The 20,202-nt window shown below is 45.7% G+C and overlaps 1 protein-coding gene across 1 annotated transcript; it reads right to left on the reverse strand.

Moving 5' to 3' along the window:
• Positions 1–1,177: 1,177 nt before the first annotated feature.
• EMP1 (epithelial membrane protein 1) lies at positions 1,178–19,993 on the reverse strand. The gene is made up of 5 exons (XM_008140430.3): positions 19,836–19,993; positions 6,340–6,451; positions 4,444–4,540; positions 4,189–4,329; positions 1,178–3,444 (listed from the first exon to the last, which is right to left on the reverse strand). The coding sequence occupies exons 2-5, from the start codon at positions 6,415–6,417 to the stop codon at positions 3,278–3,280; spliced, it is 483 nt and encodes a 160-aa protein (XP_008138652.1). The 5' UTR covers positions 6,418–6,451; positions 19,836–19,993; the 3' UTR covers positions 1,178–3,277.
• Positions 19,994–20,202: the final 209 nt, after the last annotated feature.

A 20,202-nucleotide genomic window follows, 5' to 3' on the forward strand; every position in this document is an offset into this window, starting at 1 on the left:
GCCTCTCCTAAACAAGGGGGTATTCTGCCAGTAGACAGCCTTTGGACAGCACAGACTTTTCTCTGGATCTCTAGCCTGCCAGTCCCCCTCCCCACTGCAGATTTTGGATTTGCCTGCCTCCAAAATCATATGAGTGAATTTCTTAAAATAAATCTCTTCACACACACACACACACACACACACACACACACACATCCTATTGGTTCTGTTTCTCTGGAGAATCCCAATTAATACACCCCTATTCACCATCTAGGTCTTTGAGGTGGATGATTTCATCTTGACAGAAAGGTAATTTGGGTAGAGCTAGGTTATTGAAGATTATGACTGAAGACCTATAAGCGTAAGGGAAGAAGGGATTCTCTGGAGGTCTGATCCATGACTGGGCATATGATGTTGGGGAAAGAATTCCTGGGAGAGCTAAGCAAGAGGAGTAGCCTCTTATAATGGTATCCTGGAAGCAACCTAAGAAATCATATACGTCTCTGAGAGGGTATCAGTAATTAATGCAATTTTAAGTAATTAAATTTAAAACATGTTGAAGTTTGATTTTCAGGGTCCTTTATGTATTTTTTGTGTATTACTCTGTGAAGTCATTTCATCCAAGACCACAGGGGACTGGAATATTGCCGACTCCACATTAAAACCATTTTTCTCATACTGGTGCTGACATGGTGCTGGGACACATAGTATCTACCCTACTTTGTAGCACTGATTCCAATCCTTATGGCTCATAGAAAGCAGTAAAACTTTTCTTTTCTCAAAGTGCCCACACAAATATGTACCATTTTATGCAATGAATGGGCTCCTACAAATTTATGTGTTGTATACCTTTGTGAATTACTTTATATATTGAAGACACATTAGATGAGTTTGCTATTTCAAGAAACTTTGCAAGTATCTCATTTCTTAATGTCATAAGCCATTCTGATTCAAGATCACAACCTCTCTCTAATGTATTAGTATAAGAAGTTCCATTCTGCGCTTAAGAGGTTTAATAACATTCAATTGCCTGAAAGTTATTGTAGCAATGTCTAATGTATTAGCAGAAAGTAGCTTAATGTCTCAAATAAATGCCAAGGTGTCCAAATCAAACTGATTGACAACCTAATTAGGAATAAATGTCACTGTTATCCATATTTTCCTACTTTTTTTTTTCCAAAAGAAAACATTCACACGGTGAAGGGAATCACAATCTATTTTTATATCCCTAGAGTTATAAACATTTGTATCAAAATATTTACAATTATAGTATATGAAATATCAATCTATTAAAGAAGAAGCCAAATACAGTACTAGAACAACCCACCACTGTAATGCAGTTACATGAGACATAAATGGCACAGAAACAAAGTAAAAGACATGGGAATACATGGTTCACTCCAGTTATAGTCTGACTTTTTAACATGCGATTATCTCTTTTGAATATATCTGATATGTAAGTATGCTTCTGCACATAAGACAGCCTTCTATAATCATGTGATAATTAAATGATAATTAAAAAGTTTATTATCCCATAGTTTTTGCTTGCCAGCCTCGCTACCTTCAGCCCAGATAATTCAGTGGTCTGTCCTCAACATTCCCTTAACCAGAATGAACATAGAGAAATATACTTAGTAAGAGTCCTTTTACATAAATACTAGCATTCATTGCATAACAACTCCCCAAAAAGGCAAAGTATATAAGAAATGACATGAGGAGAGAGCTAGGAGAAGAAAAGTAGGCAAGATGTCTCAGATTCTCCCTAAGGTAGATCTTCTCAGGGTGATCAAGGAAATGTCTTCCTAAAATAAACCCTTTAGGCAGAATCGAGATGGCTTAAAATAGCTGCTCCAGGCTAGAGTAGTGCCTGCTTAACCAGGAATAACATACTACCTTTAAGTCCTATATAGAAAAGCTCTGTGGCAACAGGCAGATCAATTACCATCTGACTGGGCACCACCAGAGATTTGTGTGTGTGTGTTTTCCTTAAAGAAAATACCTGCCCATCACCTATAATTTTACATCTCACAGAAATGTCCTTATTTTCCTGGGAGCACAGGCACTCTGTTCTTATCATGACTTAAATCTAATATGCTTAACACTTTCCAATTACATAGCACCTTTCACCCAAGGACCTATTGTTTGGTTTTGGTTTGTGTGTGTTTCAATAACCTTCCAGAAATGTCTTGCCTCACCTACGAAGCAGGATAGGCAGGCTTTCTGAAAGCTGACCACTCCAGCCAGTGTCAAAGCCAGAGTTGCCTCTGGTCCCCAATATGGATAATTAGATAAAACATCCTGCAAAGTTTATAAATTTCGAGGGAGAGTAAGAGAGTGTGTTACAAGGAGCTATGTCCGTCTCTCTCATTCTATATTTAAAAGAATAATCGCTTGCAGGGAGAGGGAATCCTAACATCATAACCCTAATATAGCATTGTTGCAAGACTGCCCCGTGAGCCCATAACTAGTATGGTGCTTTCGTTTGTGGCATTACAGAAACTCCACAAGAGCCGCCCTGGCTCTAAGCAAGAGGCCTAGAAAAGTCCGTAGCAAGAAGTCTCCAGGAGGGACAGTTGTGTGAGGGCTGGTCTGGGTTCGACCACCCTGTCTCTCCCCCTCTCCCCACTTCCCAGGCCTTCCACTGTGAAAAGATCTTTCTTGATTTAACTAACCCACCAACTTGGCTTCACGACTATACCCCTTCCGACCATTTTGTCACAAATACCACTGAACTGCACAGAGCGAAATACCTGTTTTCAAGAGGGATAATGGCTCGATAGCCGAAGCCCTCCTGTGGGCCCTTCAGACTGGAATGTGATGTGTTGCTTTGGGTCAGGAGGGCAGGAGGGCTTCCAGGCTTAGCATACTCAGTACAAAAACAATATCTGCCCTTGTTGGAACTGGTACCACTATTTTAACTTGGTGCAATAGGTCTGAGGACCACAGTGCAAGACCCAGAATTCACCCTCAGAAGCGGAGCCAGTGGTGTGGCAGCTGGTGGGCCCCCCGCCGCAGTGTGTGTAACTGAGAACTGGTGGCTGGAGAGAGGCTCTCTGGCCCACATCAAGGGAGCATGGAAGTTCTAGCCAACTACTTTCTCCCAAGGGCAGGGGCTTGACATTAGAAAACCTCCTGAGTAAAGGTTTGGGTTTCAAGCCTCTCCCACCCTCATGTCCCCCCTCCCCCTCCCCCCTCCCCTGGCTTGGCTTTTCCTGTAGGGCAACTTTCACTTCCCTCCCAGATTTCACAGCTCCCTCCTCCCCACCCCACCCCCAGATCCCCATACACATGTTCAGCTTTATTTCTTTCTCAGGACCAGGTAGAGAATGCCAATGATGAAGCTAAAGCAGAAGCAGATCCAGGTCAGGATGAAGCAATAGCCGTGGTGGCTTTGGGAGAATGTAGTTCCATAACCATTCGCATAATGATGAGTGTAGATGGACGCCCCGACCATAATGCAAAGCCCTGCAATGGAAAAAAGGAAGTTTAGGTATTTTGTTTGTTTGCGGGGGGTGGCGGGGGGGGGGAGGCACGGGGGAAGGAGTTATTTTGGTTTCTTTCTTTCTTCCTTCCTTCCTTTCTTCCTTTTACATTAAAACCAAGAACAGGTTTTGTAATTTTAAAAAGATCCTATTTTCTTCATCTGCAGTGGAAAAATGAAATCTGGCTGTTTGGCCCCAAACAGTAGTTCTGTTGATCTTCCCTGATCTGAGCTTGGTGGTCCTGTTGATAAATTAGAGTTTCTTGGGCTCTCACATCTGCGCTGGGTTGTGGCTGCAAGTGTGAAGTGAAACACAGAACCTTATATCCACAACCCAGCCCATGTAGGCAGACTGCCCCAGGATGCAAGCATGCCACCAAACTGGATGTGTGTGGGAAGAATGCAGGAAAAGGAGAGTGGCAATGATGGAGAGCATTGTGGCAGTGGTTTTATCTTTCAAGGATTCCCACCTGTCGGCCCTCTTCAAGCGTCTTGTACACAAGTGCTGCTGGTGGGCGACCTGCCACTCGGGGGCTGCCTCAGAGCACTAGACTTAAACAACGAAGCAGACAAGGGTTCTTATTCCAAGCAGCTAGCAGGGGTTCTCAGAAAGAGGACAAATAACCAGACCCACGTGCTCATCTGTTCAAGTTGCCGGGAGCACCCATGGGAAGATCTACTTAAAAGCTTTGCCTGGGTAAACTGGAGTCTGCGCCTGAGATACTCACAGCACACCAGCATGGTGGCCCCCGAGAGGAAGAAGCGGTTTCCCTTCTCCATGGTGAAGAGCTGGAACACGAAGACCACGAGGGAGATGACGGAGAAGATGATGGAAAGGATCATGAAGGCCTGCACTGCCTTGAGCGCATCTGTGGACACAGGGGCAGGAGAGCAGGGGTGTCAGGCCAACCAATCCCTGACAGGCTGGACGTTTCCCCCACCACATGAATGGTCAGCACTGAATACAATAGCTTTACTGATACCTTCATCGGCATATGACAGGGCTCCCTCGCAGTGACTGTTGCTGCAGTTTTTCCAAAGACCTACTGATGCTCTTGTAATATCTGAAACCACCCAGACCTGAAACCAGGAGGAAACAAAACGTTGTTTTAAAACTGACCCTCTGCTTTAAAAGAAAAGGAAATATCAAATCAGCTTGTGTCGGGGACAAATCTTAAGCAAGACACCATATTTAGCCGTACATGTGGCTATGGAACCCATCTCTTAGTGGAAATGAGATTCAATCAAGGTTGTGTTGCCTGGCTAGTGTAGCTTGGTGGTTGAGTGTCAAGCTATGAACCAGGGTTGAGGGCTCTACACCAGGGAGTGCAGGAGGCAGTCGATCAATGATTCTCTCTCATCATTGATGTTTCTACCTCTCTCTCCCTCTCTCTTCTTCTCCGAAATCAATGAAAATATATATATTTTTAAAAAGACTGTGTCATGTAATGGCCTGGCTAAAAAAACAAGGAAAAATGTTCAACTGGAGACAACTAAGAAACATAGGATAAAAAAGAAAAATAGCAATGAGTACTGGTGGTTAATAAGCCACTTTCATCTAAACAGAAGGATCCAACTTTGATTGTCACAACATGCAATGTAATTTCATAGCAAAATAATACATCAAGAACTTTACTGTAAGGCAGCTGAAAGTGGCCAGAATATATTCCCGGAGTCTCACCACAGTACCAGCTCCCCTTCTTACTGTGCCCAACAAACCCAGTTATCCTTAAGGAATGGGAAACAAACCTCCAACTCTGTCCACATGGAGTGTGTCTACTAAAATGCATGTTACTGAAAAGGCAAGGTCAAGGGTGTGCTGTTGCCTGCTTCTGATTCAGTATTCAGCACTTTGGCATCCACGAATACACTTTGGAGTCATTCATCAGACCTATTATCCTGAGAGACTCAGGGATTGGCATACAGTTGGCTGAGTTAGAGTCTGCGGGAGGCTGCATGGGCAAGGGTTCTGTCTTATCACAGTCATGCTTACATTTGCCATGCTTATAATCACACACAGACACCCCCAATGTTGGCAAAACTCTTCTACCTGAACTTTAAAACCCATTTATCCTTTAACTGTGACAGGGATCTATGCAGATTCTGGATCCATCATTTGCCTACCTAGTGACTGGTGTTTTTGGTTTTTGTGTCCAATAAGCTGTCTTGTTTTTCCTGAGAAAGGCAAAAGAAAAGCAAACTAGCACTAGAGGGCAGAATAGCTCAAGGTTCTGAGAGAAGGGACGGGCTCCCTCCATAGTATTTTATGTTGTTTCCTTTGAGTGAGTGATAATCTTGCAAAATTCCACGTTGACAGGCTACTACTCTCTGCCCAGAACTTGAATCCATCAGTCTGGCAACCAAAGCTTCTCATCATCCCACTCTCACCTCTCCTAATCGAGGTTCCCAGAAGGAAGGGAGGTTCTGCCCCTGACACCTAGGTGTCTTCATTATGCCCTGAAGGAAGTCAGTCCCTCTCACCTGGGCACCCTGCCTGGAATGTATCCCTTTGCTCCTCCCACTATTCCGTCCTGTGCCAAGAGAAAGCCCAGCCACCTAGCACTCCTGCAAGCTTCACCTCAGCTGGGAAGACTCCTGTAGAGACTGAAGAAGCCTCATTGAGTTCTCCTGCCTCTAGTCTCATGCAGACACTGATGACTTTTATACTCCTGTTATTTAGTTATTTGAAGTGTGGAGAAAGAGTGTGTGTGTGTGTGTGTGTGTGTGTGTGTGTGTGTGTGTGTTTCCACACCTAAACTGAAAATTCATGAAGGGCAGGGATTGTGGCTTAAACTTTCTTTATAGAACTTTATGTAAATATTTAGATAACTCCTGAATGAATGAATGAATGAATGAATAAACAAAAGAACATTACTCACATTGGCAATGGTGGAAACAAATAACATAATGACGGTGGCGATGTGGACCACAAAGATGCCAGCCAGTAATACCAACATCTTGGCTTTTTGATGATTTGGTGAGTTAGGAGTCCTGAGAAGAAAGGAAAAAACAAGAGGGAAACAAAAGGTTACTACTGTCAGAGGCAAGAAGATAATTCAGCTTTCCCACACCTGTGGGCTATCTGCTACAATCTGAAGGCGCTGCAATAAAAACTGTCACAATTTCATCATAAATTCCTAAAAACACTTAGCCTGGTTCCCTAAGTGCCTATTGGTCTATTGACATATACCTAAATATAAATACAGTTCTGCATCTCAGGTACTTATATACCCATCTCTCCAAAACAGCCTGTTTTAAAAAAGGACATTTTATAATTGTTACTACTTTATTTTGGTTGTGTTTTAGAGCCAAACGTAGGACTTGGATTTTTTAAAGGCCTCCTGACAACTATAATTTTCAGTGCAGCAGCATCATATAAATTTCCATTTTCCACTAGGGCAGTGTCCTTGCCTCTGTCAAACTGTGCATCCAGCAACTGTCATAGAAATGGATGCGTCCCACAGAACAGCAGTTATTACTCGGTGTCCATAGACTGAAGAAGCGACTAATTTGATCCCGGGTGAGGTATAAAATGTGAGAGCCACAACTTCTATTATTATTGTGCTGTTTGGTATTCAATAATTATAACAACGGAATTGCAGTTTAATGGTCTGATCACCCACATATTGACCATTTCAGACTTGTGTCACTGCACCTGAGCCTTTGGGCTGTGTGTGCCCCATGGCGGGGAATCTGCTATTGGTCTGGGAGCCGTGTTATATTTCCCACGACTCAATATGACAGTTTTGGGGGCTCTAGAAGCAGGCAGCTTGCAATACCACCAAATGTGCCTTCTAAGCGTACGCGACATTTATACAGATTCCAGTCCTTCAAGACCTAATGCAGAAGGCAGGCAAATGCATAAATCACATGGTGGGAGAATTGGGAACTAATATAGATTAAGAATGTGAGTGGATAAACAAAGTGTTCAGCCATAATCTCAGCAGTGTAGAAAAAGAGAGCCCATTGATCGTAAAACCCAGGACATAAAGGGAGTGTGAAGGATGCACATGGGAGGCTATTCTGGTTTATGTCTGCTGCAGGAGTGCTGTGTCATGCCCAAACAGTCACATGCAGTGCAGGCCCCCAGGGACTTCAAAGCAAAGGGCTCTGCTTATTCAGACCCTAGCAGGGTGGGGCATGTGAACTTCCCCACCTAGGGGCTCTGCACATCCTGCAATCAGCTCACGTCTCTCTCTCTCTCTCTCTCTCTCACTCCACCTCATTTAATTGAAGTGTTGAGTGTGCTTGAGCCACCTTCCTACTGTAGCAGGTATTTATTGAAGAGCACTAATTCCAGCACTTCAGGTGCCTTTTATCTCTGCTCAGGAAACACTAGAGTGCCTTGCTCTTTACAGGCCAATCGTGAGAGGCAGACACTTCCACACTTGCTCCAACAAGCCCCGCCCTTCTTCCCCATCCAAGCACTTCCCTTCCACCCAGGCTATTTTGTAGGAATTTGTCCAATTTCACTGTGAATGACAAAAATGATAAAGTTTCTCCTGTCGCCTCGGGGGAGAACTTGGAGCTTTCATGTGTCTGCTATGAATACTCTCTGCAGGCCTTCAAATTCATTTTTGCTTTTCTCAGGCTCTTACACACCTCCACAATTTTCTGCTTGACTTTAATGCACCGTGAAAAGAGGTTTTGGAGTTAGACAGAGGTTGAGTTAGAATCATATAAAGTTACTTGACCTTTTGGTCTCAGTTTCCTCCGATATGAAGTGGAGGATTGCAACAGGGAAATGTGAGGGTTAAATTGGATTACATATGTGAAACTCCTAGCACCATGCTTGGCACATGGCAGGGACCAAAGGGGTTGCTCTGCTTGTGGTTATAACTATTATTATTATATGAAACTGAGTAGCTGTTGCCAACACAAACCAGTCAATCAGTCACCAGGCTGCCCCATGTTAAGTGCAAGTAATAGGATATCTGCCATCCAGGTCGCAAGGGCATGTATATGTAATCATTCTGGTTCTCTTACAAGTTGCCATTATGACTAATCCTTGCCACTTGAGTGGGAGACCACTTAAAACACACCCTCAGGAATGAAGAGGAGAAAGTTCATTCTTCTCAGCCTTCCATGTCTTTGGGGATTCAACAGCATTTTCTGTCTGCCTGATTTATACCTGGTCACACCCTCCATTTTGATGACTTGAACATCATTGCATTCCAAATATCTTCCTCCCCCTGCACCCTCACCTTGGCCCATCCACACACCTCCTGGGCACTCGAGTTCCTGGCCTGCACATCTCACTTCTGATCTAACCCAGAGCCCCATCTGATCATTGTCTCCTGCCCAGTGCAGACAAGAGGAAAGGTTGGGGGGCGGGGGGTGAGGAGGTAGGGATGAAATCAAGCAAAGAAGTGACTCTCTTTCATCTTAGATTTCTGTGATTGTGTTCCAGCCACTCACTAAGGAAAGGAGCACATTGTCTTGAAATGGCAAGTATTCTTAGTGTGCAGAACACACAATTTTATCTGCTTTTGGCCTCTGGATACAGCCAGAGGTAGTGGCTGTTTAGTAGAGCTATCACTTTATACCTATAACTTCATCTTTTCACTGCCCCAAATTTGTCAGGTTTTTTAGTGTCATCCATTGTCAGTGTAGAAGGGCTTCCATTGTTTTCAGTGGCCCTCCCAACACATGTGGAAACAGAATGAACTGTATCTTTAAATTTCTGGCCTGGATTATTCCTGGTTATTCAGTCCCTATAATAACAACCCCCAGCAGAGAAACCCCCAGCCTAAGGAACTTGGGTGGGAGACAACCCCTAGATCTTTAAGGATGAGTGGCACCTAATGGGTGAATGTCTGGGGATCTAACAAAGAGCAGAGCAGATGGGTTTAAATAACAGCAGATCTCGTTCTCTCGACTTCTACACACCCATCACTTGCAGTGTAGCTTCCAGGGAGACTCATTTTCTGCCCTGGTGTATATCTTGCTTCATAGCACTAAAAAGAGATCGTTTCTGAGCATTAATATCATTGGAAGTATTAGTTGCTATTGGCAGTATGTTCCACTAAAATAATAAATGACTTCTCCTTCACACCTCTCTAAAATGCCGTGGATGGCACTCTCCAATGCAAAGCATACCCCTAGTCATAGCTGGGCAGCTCGAACCAGGAAGTAGACAATAACAACATTGCAATTCTGACTACTTGGGCGCAATGCCTGCCTCTCTCCCAACATTTGGTGCACCGGGCAGTCCCAAAGTTTGTCAGTTCATTGTTGGGAACTCCCATAACAATAGGGTTATTTGTGGTGCTTAGACTCTCAGATACAGGCCACCGGAGCTAGTCAATGCACAGTGTCCTTAAAGGATAGGACATCCACTGACTATACCATGTGGGGTTCCAGGAACACATTTCTCCACCCACCATTGTAAGCAAAGGAAGATCTCCCCCTCCACCCTCACCAACCCAACATGCCCAACACAGGTTGGTCAAAGCTCTATGGGGCTGGGTGGAAAGCTGAGAAAAATATAGGAGGCATGACTGTTAACTCTAGAGAGAAGTGACTGCTAAGAGAAATGGAGGTAAGAGACTAACAGCCACACATGGGTTCTCTGTTATCCCTCCTAGATTCTTCTTTCTGTCCTAAGGCACAGGCCTGCCAGTTCCCTTTCCACCGCTGCCATTTGTTGTTTCTGACCACGCTTCTCCTTTCCTCCCCACAATGCCCGCCACATTAGAGAAGCTGTCTCTTTATGCACCTGTCCCAGATGCAAGCCTCACAACCATTCTAGATGTGGGTTCAGTTCTTGGCTAATAGAAAATGTATTGCAGTTCCTGGAAATGGTCCTGAGGATTACAATTGCTGGTGATGGAGGCTGTAAATGATGACCTCCTGTGGGCAGGGGGATAATTGCCCTCCAGTTGCCTCCATCCACTTAAGTGATTGTTGGTTTCTCGACTCCCTCTTAATACCTTCCTCCCCACAAATGAAAGAATTGAAGGCACATAGCTCTGGGACTGTCTTGCATCGATTGCCTCTTTGCCTTTGTTTGGGAAACCTAACACTTTTAAGGTCCTCAGACTATGAGAAATTTATCAGGCCCTTGTGGACACCTTTTCTTTTTTAACGAGAAACTAGTATTACGGAGACTTTAAGATAATTGATTCCTAAAAATGTTGGTCATTTGGCTTCGTGTTCGCTAAGCTCTGGGTCAGATAACTTCCTCCTGCCATGTTGTCTGTGTGCTTATTAAGCTGCCACCGGAGTCTGGGGGAAGTAATTCTTTAAGGGTGATCTGTGGTACAATCATTGGGAACAATACAATAAAATAGAGTAACCAAAAACCTACTTCTCCAGCAAAGGAAGTGGTGGAAATCCCGGGCTTGAGTCATTGAAGAATACCCTGAGCCTGGCGGTATAACATAGTCAGAAACAGGGAGCCGGGGCCCTGTGAGCAGCAGGAGAGTCCCACAGAGCTCAAATGTCCATGATTCATCAGCGAGTGGGTGAGATTCTCCCAGACAAAGGCTACATGGAGATATCCTCTACCAGATGGCGCAAGAGAGCTTTTTGGGAAGCCTGAGGCGCTGGCTGGCTGGAGAAGGCAGTTTGGTCATTTCCCTGGCAGCCCAAGATGGCCCAGGCTTTTCTGGGGAGAACAGAGTAATAACAGCCAGATGCTAAGTCCCCTGTTTCTCCTTCCTCTCGTCCTGCTTTTATTGCCCAAAACAGCACAGTCCGGCCATGAGTTGTTCCTCCATTATTTATCTCGCATCCATTCTTTACTTCCCATTGTCCTTGTCCAGTTCATGTCCTAGCCTGGACCGTGGCATCAGCCTCTCCCAAGGTCATTTTCCTGAGCGACCCCTCTAATATACCCTCCACACTACCAGTGTGTTATCTGACCATGTTACTCCTCTGTTCAAAATCCTCCAAACTGCCCACCACCAGGAAAGAGACTCCAAACCCTGTAAGCACTCCGGCCCTGGCAATCCTAGGAATGTGGGTATCCTAGGAATTGGGTTTCAGAAAGAAAAAAAGCGTTCTTTCTCCAGTAACTACCTATCAAATTCTTTTCAAAAAGCTCAAATCCTGCCCCCTCTAGGAAGCCTTCCCAGATACAGAGGTCAGAAGTCTTCATTTATGCCGTAGCTCTTCCATTGCCCTTTATGAAAACCACGAGTGGCAGCCTGGTGGGTAACAGCTACTTTCGGAAATGTTTGGCTCCCCCACGCTAAAGACCCTAAGTTCCTGAAGGAAGCGTCTTGTGTATGATAGGTATTGAATAAATATCTGTTTGGTGAGCAAATAAATATAGTCTTCTTGATGGAAAAATAATCAATGTCAAAGAGACTGAAGGCTTTATAATAAAGAACAGAATTCTAGAAGGAAAATGTTTCCTTTTAAAACATAAACTTTTGTCCTTTGTTATTTTTAGACATTATTTATATATTACTATAACTGTGTATTGAGCATCTTTTTACATGCAAACTGTTATATATTTCCATATAAAAACCTATGTAAATGCATGAATATCTCTTCAGTACATTTGACTTTATAGGGATATATATGTGCTTGTTGTCCTTTATTCCAGAGGAAATAAGTGAGTGAAAAGATACTATCTTAAATTTCTAATGGGTTTAACTTTTCTAACTCAGTTACAGAATCTCTGGACTGCAGTTCCTCCCCAGTACATGAAAACTCATCTACAACGCTACACCAAGGAACTATCTAACTCAGGCTTAAACTCCTTTAGGTCACGGGGAGTTCACTACCTACCAAGACACACACACTCCCTAAGTAGGAAGGTCCTCCTGACAATGCATCAGTCTCTCTTGGCAATGACTCCCCTGAACTTAGTCCTGCCCTTTGTCTAATGCTTCCTCTTCAGCCCGTTTCTAAAATGGTTACCTTTGCAACAGAACTTTCAGGTTATCAGAAAATTAGCCGGAGGGCACCACCTGAGGTTCCCAAATCTCAATCAGGTTAGAACACAGTCCTGAGACAACTCGACTGCTAGACACCACTCCGCCTTTTCATTGATTGATGTTTTTCCAGCGGTGACATCCCACCCTCTTTCTGGATAACTGCAAACTTTGAAGAAAGCTTTCTCACACCATCTGACCGAAGGCGGGCTGCTTCCTCTGAGGCACAAGAGACGATGAAAGCCAAGCTGCTCCTGGTCATATGATCTCCATGAGTCAGCCCGCGTCTCCGTGCCATCTTCCTCAGCATGACACCCGAAACTCCGGCGGCGGCTGCTCCCTAAGGACACTGTGTAGGGCTGTGGCACAAACGTCTTCCCAGCCTCCACACATCCAGGTCAATTTTGCGTCTGTTGGTTTGTTTTTGATGTGTTTGTTTCCCACCGGGGAGCATTTGCGTGGGCAAAGTGGATGTCTATTGCACACAAAGGCAGAAAAGGAAATACTCTCTTCTGGAGCAGCCATCGAGGATGTATCCGGAGGAGGAAAAGGCTGGGATTCAAGTCAGGCCAGTGGATGAGACCTTGGATGAGCTTTTCTGGCCATTGTTATTGTTGTTTGATATCAAGTGTACTTGCCATTCTAAATATTGTTTTCACGGAGGGGTGGGAGAGGGGGGCATTAATTTCTCCGTGGGAAACGTGTGGAGCGAAAGCTCCTAAAGAACCATTTCCTCCTGCCTCGGGATATCTGACACTTGGTGTGGGAGGCGAGAACTCTGGGTTGCTCCTCACTGTAGACACATCATGCCAGGCCTGTTGTTTTGAAGTGCAGGGAAATTTTTATGACCTGGAGAAACATCAGCCATCAAGCCGCAAACGTAACAAGGATCTCCATGCTCCAAGGAAAACATCCATTTGTTTCATGATCCTGGGGAAAGGGGACTGCATCTCTCAAGTGCTGGCTTTCATAAACGGGGCAGCCATGGAAAGGGTAGTGTTTATTGGCACTGGTATAGACAGACTAGCACAGACTCTCACATAGTTAGGGAGGAGGGACTAGGGGGCGGGGCTGAGGGGGCAAGCATGTTATTTTACAAAGAAGAAAGAGCACCTATGAGAAAACCAGCTTCTCATGAAACTTCAGCCTGACCAGCTGCTGACTTTGGGAAAATCACAAAACCTCCCTGGTCCATGGCCCCTTAGAGAGGCAGTTCCTAATGGTAAGGCGTTCAGGTTTGCGGTTCAAATCCTGACTCTACCACTTCTTTTTTTTTTCTTTTTTAAATTTCCGTTTTACTGAGGTCTAATTGACATATAAAATTGTTAGACACTTTAAGTATACATCGTGGTGATTTGCTGACTCCATGCTTCTTAACTGTGATCTATAAACCTCATAGGGTTGATGTGAGGATTAAAGGGCCATGCCCGACACAGAACAAAGGCTATACCATGGCTGGTTATTCTTTTTGTTCAATTATGTAAAACGAGAGGCTTCGGCCAGCGAAATGGGCTTTTGGCTTCTCTAGCAGAGTCTGAGGACCAGCAACTACGCTAAAGGCAAACAAATAGCACGAATCTTGTTTTTGCAAATCCTCCCAAGGAGAATTCCGTGTCTCTCTTGTTTCCCCTTGTCCGGGGAGGGAATGGGTCAGGGCCACATCTGCAAAGGCTGAGGCCAGGCTTGGGCTGCGAAGAGGCAGCCAGCACACGCCCCCAGACCGCAGCTGGTCAGGCCCTAGGCGAGGTCTCCCGGGCGGGCGAGGACGGAAGCATCAGTGTCTTCTGCTTCTGTCAAAGAGGAGCGCTCTGGCGGCCAGAACGTCTTCAAGGGAGAGGTTGCCAAAATAATAACTAGGGTTTGGAAAGAAAATCAAGGTGTGGCCCGGGCCCAGCGGCGCTTGGGCGGGTCGACAGTAGATGGCGGCAACATGCTTCAACCAGCAAAGCTGCAGTCCTGAGGGGTGGCAACGAGCTGGGAGGGGCGCTGCCCCTCAACCGGAGGTGCCCAGAGAGCACTGGGTGGGCTGCGGGTTTTGTCACTCTTTTTTAGGGCAATTGGTTGTTTAGAAGTTCAGAGGTGGTTAAGTTATTCAGTCCAGTCCCTGGACAAAGGAGGAAATGGAGTCCCCAGAGGGAAAGCAGAATGAGAACTGAAGCCCAGCATCTCCCGCCATCTAGGCATGGCTTCTTCCACTCCAGTGTGATCTCGCTCCTGTATTTGTCTTAGAGTTCAGCAGAAGTTCTCAAACTACCCTGTTCCCCCTGCCACCTCCTAGTTGGTCAGGGAGTCAACACAGCCCCTCAGAACAGTGCCACTGGCAAAAACAAAGGGTCTTTTTAAGGGCCACTGCTTCTTCCCGCCTGGCCACCACAGGCCCGGACCCACCCCCACACTGCAAACCCTGAGATGAGCTCCAAACATTCCGTCCTGCCCCCCCACCCTCAGCACGGAGTCCCCTCCTCACGGAATCACAAAGCAAAGGGAAGCTCCAGGCCTCAGCTCTCTCTGAGCTAAGTGTGAACACATCCACTGGCCTGACGCATTGTTTTATGATAGGAATCCTCTCCCCAATACCCTATAGCTCCAGCCCGTTGAGGAGGGGCCTTTGATTACTTGAAGGAAGAAGTCTAAGTATCAAGGACCTCATTTGGCTCTCAGCTCTGATCTGATCCTTCTGAAAAGGGTTGAGAAATGTCCGGAAAATCACTGCCCTATTGGCACAAATATTCCATGGAAACACAAATGATACCAAGGATGTATTGACCAACATTTGTGCCTGCGCAACTTAAGATTCTTCACCGGGCACAGTGAACAGAATGTTTGAACCTGAGGAGTGTCCTGAAACATGAAGGGTGTGTGGTCCCCAAACAAGAGGGAGGGACTTAGGAGTGGAAACATCCTCACACTTCTGTCTTGCTCTTTCACCTCTTTCGTCTTTCTCAGGCCACTTTGCTTTTTCTCCCTCTTCTAGGCCTTTCCATTTGCCTCTCTTCTTTGTCCCAACACAGGGGCCCTAGGGAAACACAGGCAGTCCCATTTGCTCCCTCCCCTGCCCTTTCCTCCTAGTAGCTTCCCTTTCCTCCTCTCAATGTGTTCCTCATTGGCTCCCATCCACACCTTGACGGCCACACCCTCACGCTGCAGGGTCTCCCTCCTTGAGAAGAGGGTGGAGTTCCTTTCCCAGGACCTGCTCAGTTTCTCCCTGCGCCTGGTTGGGTGCCTGGCTGCTCTCAGTCTTGACAGGCTTAGGTAGCCTGCCCCTCCTCATCTGAGCTGGCTTCTTTGTGTTTTATTAATCAAACCTCTTTCTTTCCTCCCCAGAGCTGAGTGAGTGCTCATTGCTATTAGATGATGAAGCCGGCGAACCCCATGCCTAAGAAATCTCCGAGTGGATGAAGCAGAAGAAACTACCTGGGTCCTCGATCCTCTAAAATGCTCGTTTCAGTGCAACAAGTTGCCTCATTTCACTTTTCTACCAATTTTTATGGATTAAACTAGCTATGAGCATGAGCCAAGGATTTCTCAAGATAGGAATGTTGGGACCTTGGAACAATATAATTTCAGCGCCGCACAGGCCTTGAAAACCCCCAAGTTCATTGAAAAGACAAGGGACCTAACCACGGTCCCACAGCAGAGTCGGGACAGGACCACAGCCCCTTCGTCTTCCTGTTCAGTGTTTGCAGCTACTCCAGGATTTCTGCCACCAGTTTCAACCTATGCCTAAAGGGTTCTCATTTTTTTCCTTCCCCATTGGAAGACAGAATTCATGAAATAGGCTCAGAAAACACAAAAACTGCCACACCCACATAAGGCCACTGGCACTAGGGGCTGAGGAGTCCGTTTTAGTTCCAGGAAAACACCATTTCCACAACAGGAAAGGAAATGTTGATCCAAATATTTTGTTAAAAGGGAAGAGAAACAGCAACATCCACGAGGATTTGTAGTTTTATCTTTATGCTTCCTATCAGTGAACCTTCCAATTAGATTGAGAGCAATGACTTTACCTAGCCAGCGCCAGGGACCGAAGTGTTACCAAGTATGATCTTGAGACATTGTGTTCGGGGTGGGGTGCCGGGAATTCATTAAACTACTAATCAGAACCATATTTGGGCTCCCTTGATCACTAAATAGAAATCAGAGTCATCTGGGCAGAACTGGGAAGAAGATTGGAAACGGGAAGTTCATGGTCAGAAGATCCCAGTCCTGTACTGGTTAAGGATGATGAGCTCCCTCAAGGGATTGACATCCACATCACCTGCCAGCAACTAGACCCAGGTTACACCGATTGGCAGCCTGTTCCCATAGTTACCATGACAGGTGGTAACAGTGTGAAGGCACAGGGTACAGGAACTCTGGACCAAGTTAAGGGACAACCCCCACGTGGCCAAGTTAGAAGCCTCTGTGTCTGGTATTAAATTGATTTAACCATGACCTTGTGGGGAGCAACTGGGTGTGTCCCCCTGGGTATGTACATCTGAGAGTCCCAAACGTCTCTGAGCTTTTGTATATACAGGTGGTGGGTTTAAAGAAGGTAGAAAATGAAATACCTCGGACTCAAATCATATGGCTATGCTTTACTACGTGCTTAGTTTCAAAGATTCAGAATGTCTCCTGCTCTTTTTGCTGGGTCTCAGGCAATAATATTCATAATAATCAAGTTTGATCCATTAGCAATTAAGTAAGGGTTAAATGTTTCGAGGTAAGAAGCACTGGGTGGAGCAACAACAAAAAATGGAATATTTTCTGGGTCGCTTCAGGACCGCAGAGCTAAGAACGAAGAATAGAAGTTCTAGAAACCCAATTTCGCGGGATTTAAGAAACTCTAATCATTAGGGCTGTCCAGCAAAGGGGGGTGGGCATGGACGTGCACTCTGAGGTACTGAGCCTCCCACCCAAAAATGTTAAAGAAATGTCAAATGGCCATCTGTCCAGAGTGGTGTAAAAATAAGATTTCGGCATATTGTAGGAGAATGGAAGAGTGGATCTTCAAGATCCCTCCCAAACTGAGAATAAAATTAAGGATGGAATATAACTAAATTTGTCCTGTGCCCTTTTCTCTGGCCATTTTTTCAGATGTGTTCCCCATCAGGCCCTGATGAGCCTATAAAAAGCTGTTTTGCTTCTTCCTGCGGGACCCATTGATCTCAGTGGTCCGGCATGAACCAAAACCCACAGAGCCAGCCAGACCAAGCCAAGAGGGTCTTCCTCCCCAGCACGGCCTTGGTGAAGCCCATTCGGTAACAACCCGCCCCCCCCCCCCCATGTCTGCCTGTCCCCCTGGGAACTGCATGGGCCCACGCTGGTCTCAGGAGGGAAGTGGGAAGAGTTGGGAAAGCCACAGCGAGTCTTTTCCGTGGTCTGTGGAAGGATGTCTTTCCTTCCTCAGAGGTCTGCCCTGAACTCCTGGGAGGTAGCCAGCGTCTGTTCTGAGATGTGATCTGTCCTGGGTTGGTCCTTGACGGCATTCTGACAACTCCCAGGACAGTTTAGTGCCCTCACTGTACAGTCTGGGGGGGTCCTCTGACCAGGACGCCAGACCGGATGTCCAGCAGCCCTCCAGACAGGGCTCCGCCCCCGCCCCATTCTTTAGAGTCTGGGGTGGAATTCGATCCTCCTCTGAGGGTGAGAGGCAGCAGGGGAGGAGAATATAACCCTCACAGTTCAGCCTTGTCAAGGACTTCCAGCTGCGATCTAGAAAAACTGCCTTCGCTAAGGACTCTCACTACTTCTTGGAGGAAGAAGGGAAAGCGGGAATCAGAATTGCATTTTTTTTTTTCAGTTGCCCACAAAGCTCAGGAAATAACAGCAGCCTATTATCTCATTTATAAAACTACAGGATAGCGTCCAACGGGGCACAAACAATGCAATCCACGATGGTTTACACACAGAATTTTCAGTATTTTCTATTTGCTATTAGCTTATTAGTTTTAACCCACGCAAAATGAAAAGATGTGTACTAACTTCACAGAATACCATTACTATCAACTTAATAATGGCTTCCCTAATCCACATCAGGTAATCTGGAAATAAAAAAAAAAAAAAAACACCTTTGAAGCAAGTGTGGGAGTTCCCTGCATCTTGAAAAGTTGCCCTTGCGTTTACTTAATCATCCCCCTGAGGGCAGTTTTCCCAGGAGCGTTGCCTGTACAATGTACACAGGCTGATTACATTTAAACCTTCCCTTCCAACGGACTGTGTTTCTCAAGGAAAAGTCTAATTTCACCAGACAAGCTGAATCCTGTCATTTTCGTCCTCTTGTTTATGTGTGTGTGGCGCAGGAGGGCGGGCGGGGGGAGGGGGGGTGTTGGAATCCACCCGTAACTATGTTGAAATAGGCCACACCTCAACCAAAATGCTAACCTAAAAAAAAAAAAAAAAAAAAAAAAAAGCAAACAGAAAGCACCCTCCTTCCTTTCTCCAGATTCACTTCGTGATTAGCATGAGTGTTTGCATCTGTGCAACCACAACTTGGAAGCGTGAGACAGACACGTCCCCGAACAACGACTGCCTTCCATTTAGAAAAATTTCACATCCACCTAAAAAAACATTTTTTTTTTCATCACTTCTGATTTATCAACTGTTCCCTCAGCACTAAAATCCAGCTATTTCTGGGGTGGAAGCACAAAGCCATTCAACATTTGTTACAGGAACAGATGAAGCTCCCCTGCCCCACCCTCTCCCCCAATTCCAGTTTCCCTCCTGCCTCTCCCATCGTGCACATCTGGCCAAGGAGAGAAGGAGCTCCGGCTCCGGATTCTACTAAGTGAACCCCTCCCGGAGTCTTATTTGAAAAAAGCAGTTGCTTCTCTCTCTCTCTCTCTCTCTCTCTCTCTCTCTCTCTCCACCCCCCCCCCCCCCCCACTCTCTAACGGTTTTCTTTAAACAAAACCCACCTCTCTTTCCCAACCTGTGGGGAGAAAAAAAAACACTTAAATTCAAAAAGAAGTGAATGAACAAGCAAAAAAAGGCAGTAGTAAAAGCCACAGCAAAAATAAACTGAAAAGCAACCCTCTATCCACCGTCACCCCCAAAAGACCAGCAAACAACCAACTAAGCAGACACAATTCAAGTCCTGAAGCAATTTTTTTTATCAAAATGGAAGAATGGAAAGCATCTGGCAAGCGCCGCCTGTCATTTCAAAGGTTTGTGGTGTTTCCTCCGTAAAGACTGTCCTCTCCAGGTGTGTTCCAAAGTCCCTGCTCCCTTCACACCTTCAGAGCAAGCACCCAGGTACTGCAAGATCGTGACAGCCCTGTCCTGCTGAGTTCCCTGGCCCTCCCCGCCGTCCAAATACGTTTCTCTGAACCTTATGGAAAATGTTGTCTCAGTATCCAACTTGTAGCCAAACGTTTCAAAGATTCGGTGCAAGGAATCACAGAAAAAAAAATTGAAAAGGGAAAAAGGAAAAGAAAAACTTAGATGAGGTCAGAAGAAGGAGAGGAGAGAGAATTCTCCGAGTTGCCCCACAGGGTTGGGAGCTGTCCTACCTGAGGGTCCCGGCGAAGGAGGTGCCTGGAGTGGCAGGAGCTGGCAGCTGCCCGGTCTGCTCTTCTGGAGGTTTGTGACCACAGTGAGGGGAGGGACCTGCCTCCCGAGGTTATAAGTTTCCTGCGCTGGTGTGCTGGGGTGTGTGATGGGCGGTTTCTTTTCCCTGTGTTTTAAAGGAGTTTCTATGAATCAGTCTGGCTTAAAAAAAAAAAAGATTTGTTGGTAAGCTACGCCCTTCTAGGTTGGCAGGCTGTCAAGAGAGGTTGGGAGTGAGCCATCAATTCAAAGAAGCCTGTTTAGGCTCCCTCTGACTCAGACACACAGACCACAGTGGAAAAAGGAGTGACATTGCTTCAAATGAGTAAT

This window comes from Eptesicus fuscus, chromosome 7, assembly GCF_027574615.1.
Source record: "Eptesicus fuscus isolate TK198812 chromosome 7, DD_ASM_mEF_20220401, whole genome shotgun sequence".
NCBI classification, from domain to species: Eukaryota; Metazoa; Chordata; class Mammalia; order Chiroptera; family Vespertilionidae; genus Eptesicus; species Eptesicus fuscus.